This window comes from Vigna unguiculata, chromosome 4 (assembly GCF_037176805.1).
Source record: "Vigna unguiculata cultivar grain cowpea cultivar isolate G323 ecotype 2 chromosome 4, ASM3717680v1, whole genome shotgun sequence".
In the NCBI taxonomy this organism is placed as follows: domain Eukaryota; kingdom Viridiplantae; phylum Streptophyta; class Magnoliopsida; order Fabales; family Fabaceae; genus Vigna; species Vigna unguiculata.
In genome coordinates, this window is record NC_140795.1 from 6353065 (window position 1) to 6356132 (window position 3068).

The window sequence follows — 3068 nt, forward strand, 5'->3', positions numbered from 1 at the left end:
TGCCCTCGCACTCTGGCCTAGTTGTTGGGGTACTTCTCCAACACAACACAGAGGGCCCAATAAGTGTGATGGCCGGGTACATCCCGACCCTTTTGGCCGTATTCATCCCGACCTAATGGAGTGACAAACGGAAAATGGGATTATGGCGCAGGGGTGCATAGGAGCAGCGCGCAATCTCAGCCAAAAAGGGAAGAGTTGATATTTGGAGAAGTACAGACGGGCAAACCCCATAATGGAAAGAGTTGATATTTGGAGAAGTACAGACGGGAAAATCCCAAAAAGGAAAGAGCTCATCTTTGACAAAGCAGCAATATGCAATCTCAGTCAGAAAGGAAAGAACCAACGCGTATAAACTTACTCAGAAAGGAAAGAGTGGATCATCGAATACAAATGGCCCGCAAATAACAATAGGAAGTCCGTCAAGAGACTAGTATAAATTAAGACCTAGTGAACACGTAAAGGTATGCTTTTCCCACTTTACCAATTACTCCTCATATCGAATCACTATTTGACTTGAGCGTTAGAGTGCCTGCAAGTACCCTGTCCTCGGAGTGCAGATGGTAGGGAAATCCAGGAGTAGTCCAGAGAGGAATAGAAGGAGGTTCGACACAGAGGGTTCTTGAGATCGTCTAATTTCGCACTAAAATAATATTGATACAGGTACAATATATATATATATATATATATATATATATATTATTTTATTTTTGAAACAAACAATACAGAATTTACATATGCTCATAAATTAGCTACATTCTTTTCACAAGCAAATAATTCATTAGTAATTAAAGCTAAACTTGAGCCGAAGATAACTGCATATGAAATACATAAACTACATGGTATACAAACACACTAATCCAGATCAAGAGTTAACATATTCACACAATGTCAACTCTTATTCTTCTATCTCCTTCACAAACTTCTTAAGATTCTCATAGGATGTTCCTCCTTTTGCTATGTTGTTCAACACTTTCTCCTTCAACACCATAGACCTAGATTTCATGTTCTTATCATCATTAAAGAACTGTTCCACTTTATTTTTCAACTCCTCTCGTGATACAACTCCATTTTTATCTTTGTCAATCCCCAACCCAACATTTAACTCATCACAAATATGTGTTTTGTTGGAAGGTTGGTCTCCAAAGTATGGCCAACACAAGAAAGGTACCCCATTGGACAAACCTTCCATGGTAGAGTTCCAACCACAATGAGTAACAAAACATGCTATGGCAGGGTGGCTTAAAACCTTTTGTTGAGGAGCCCAACTCACTATCTTACCTTTGTGCCCTTTGAATTCATGAGGGTATTCCATTTTATTGTCTTCTCTTATAACCCAAAGAAAAGTTCTGTTGGTGAGGTCTAGTCCTAGGGCAAGTTCATTGAATTGGTTTTGGTCAAAAAGAGTGAAACTTCCAAATGCAACATACACCACAGAACCATGAGCTTGTTCATCTAGCCAACTCATGCAAGAGTGATCTTCCTCCCAGAATTGTCCCATTGATTTTGTAGTTGCACTTTTGTTATTATCATTATCATTGTTCCTCAACAATGGCCCAATTGGGAGGATCTTCGGCATGTACAATAATGTCCCAGGTTCAAGTTCAGGTGTGGTGTTGCAAAGCCACCATTCTGTCAAATGAATATGTTCTGCACAATACAACAAATACTTGAGCACTTTCTTACCAGTTTTTGGCTCACCCATATTCAACCAGAAAAAGTCTTCTGTGTCCATCTCAGGCATACTTGGCGAAATCCGAATTCTCCTTTCTGCCGTTAATGTTAATCCTTCAGTGGAAAACCCCGACAGAAAAAGAAAATAATTAGCTTATACAATATATTATATATGTCGAAGATTTATCTTGATTAAAAATACGACGAATTTATAATATATAAGTGTGTAGTGACATCTAACTCTTAAGTTAATAAAGATAATTAAAAAATTATTTGAGTCTCATCCAAATAACCTTTATAAATAAAAGTAAAGAATTGTGGGAAACAAAAAATTTAGGAGGGAAAAATATATAAGATTAGGGGACAAAGTTATTTGGTAAGAGTTTTAACAAAATCAGGAAGCTCATGCTCAACTACATGTAAGTCTGCTATTGCAAATCTCATTTTAGAAATTATTTTTTTAAGATTAAATTAGATTTAAAGTTCAATTTTTTAATCTTGATATCTAAATCAGAGTCTAAAAAGAAATTATAATATTGTTACCTAGATCAGAGTCTACAATGCCATCATGAATAAGCATAGGGACGCTATGCAGCAAGGTGAAAATAGATGCTGATGCTGGACACAACACTGCTCCTTTGATTCCCATTTTCCTTCCAACATCCAAAGCCCAAGCCATGCACAAATCTGCAACAATGAGGTTGATTTTACTCTCACCTTTCAGATGAATATCCTCTATGAGCTTCTCAAGTGCTTCTGGCATGGCTTTTGGAATGGCCTCACACAGCTTGGCCTGATCGTTTCTGTCATCATGAGGTCCTAAACCATCAGGGATTGATACCAACTTCAGCACTGATTCTTCATCTTGTTGCTCCACCATGGAACTCACCACTCTCCTGTGGTTAAACTCTGTGTTCACAAAAATTACTTTGCATCCATTCTCGACCAACTTCTGTGAGAATGTCATCATGGGATTCACATGCCCTTGTGCTGCATATGGTATAGCTAACACAGTTGGAATTCCCATTATTTGGGTTTCTATTGATTCTGATTTCTGAGGCTAATTATGCATTCATTGTTCATATATCATATATATATAGGCCCTATCCTCACTATATCATAATCAAATGTCTGTAGAAAGTTTCTTGTGTTCATATCAATGATTTTGTTATCCTATACCTTTTCAAATTTCCTTTTACTTCTCTGATTCGACTTCTAGTGTTTTTATTATCATTAAACTTGTGGTTTAGAAGTATTGAATTAGGAGAATTATATAATTATTATAAGAAATATCTGTTTTAATTTGAATGTATCTGAAAGGGAAGGTAACAAATATGAAGTTTTCCAAATAATAAAATTTTCTAAAATTTGACAACTTTTGTAAATTAATAAATGGA

General features: G+C 36.3%; 1 protein-coding gene across 1 annotated transcript; it reads right to left on the minus strand.

Annotated features, from left to right (window-relative positions):
• Positions 1 to 727: 727 nt before the first annotated feature.
• LOC114181214 (UDP-glycosyltransferase 83A1-like) lies at positions 728 to 2747 on the minus strand. Its single transcript, XM_028067604.2, has 2 exons — positions 2215 to 2747; positions 728 to 1785 (listed from the first exon to the last, which is right to left on the minus strand). The coding sequence occupies exons 1-2, from the start codon at positions 2696 to 2698 to the stop codon at positions 896 to 898; spliced, it is 1374 nt and encodes a 457-aa protein (XP_027923405.1). The 5' UTR covers positions 2699 to 2747; the 3' UTR covers positions 728 to 895.
• Between the last annotated feature and the right edge of the window lie 321 nt (positions 2748 to 3068).

Bases quoted from the DNA above. Each gene is read 5' to 3' on its own strand.
- LOC114181214 (XM_028067604.2), bottom strand. From the start codon at position 2,698: ATGGGAATTCCAACTGTGTTAGCTATACCATATGCAGCACAAGGGCAT. The intron at 1,786-2,214 runs GTAACAATATTA...TTTCCACTGAAG, and splicing joins CATTGTAGACTCTGATCTAG to GATTAACATTAACGGCAGAA.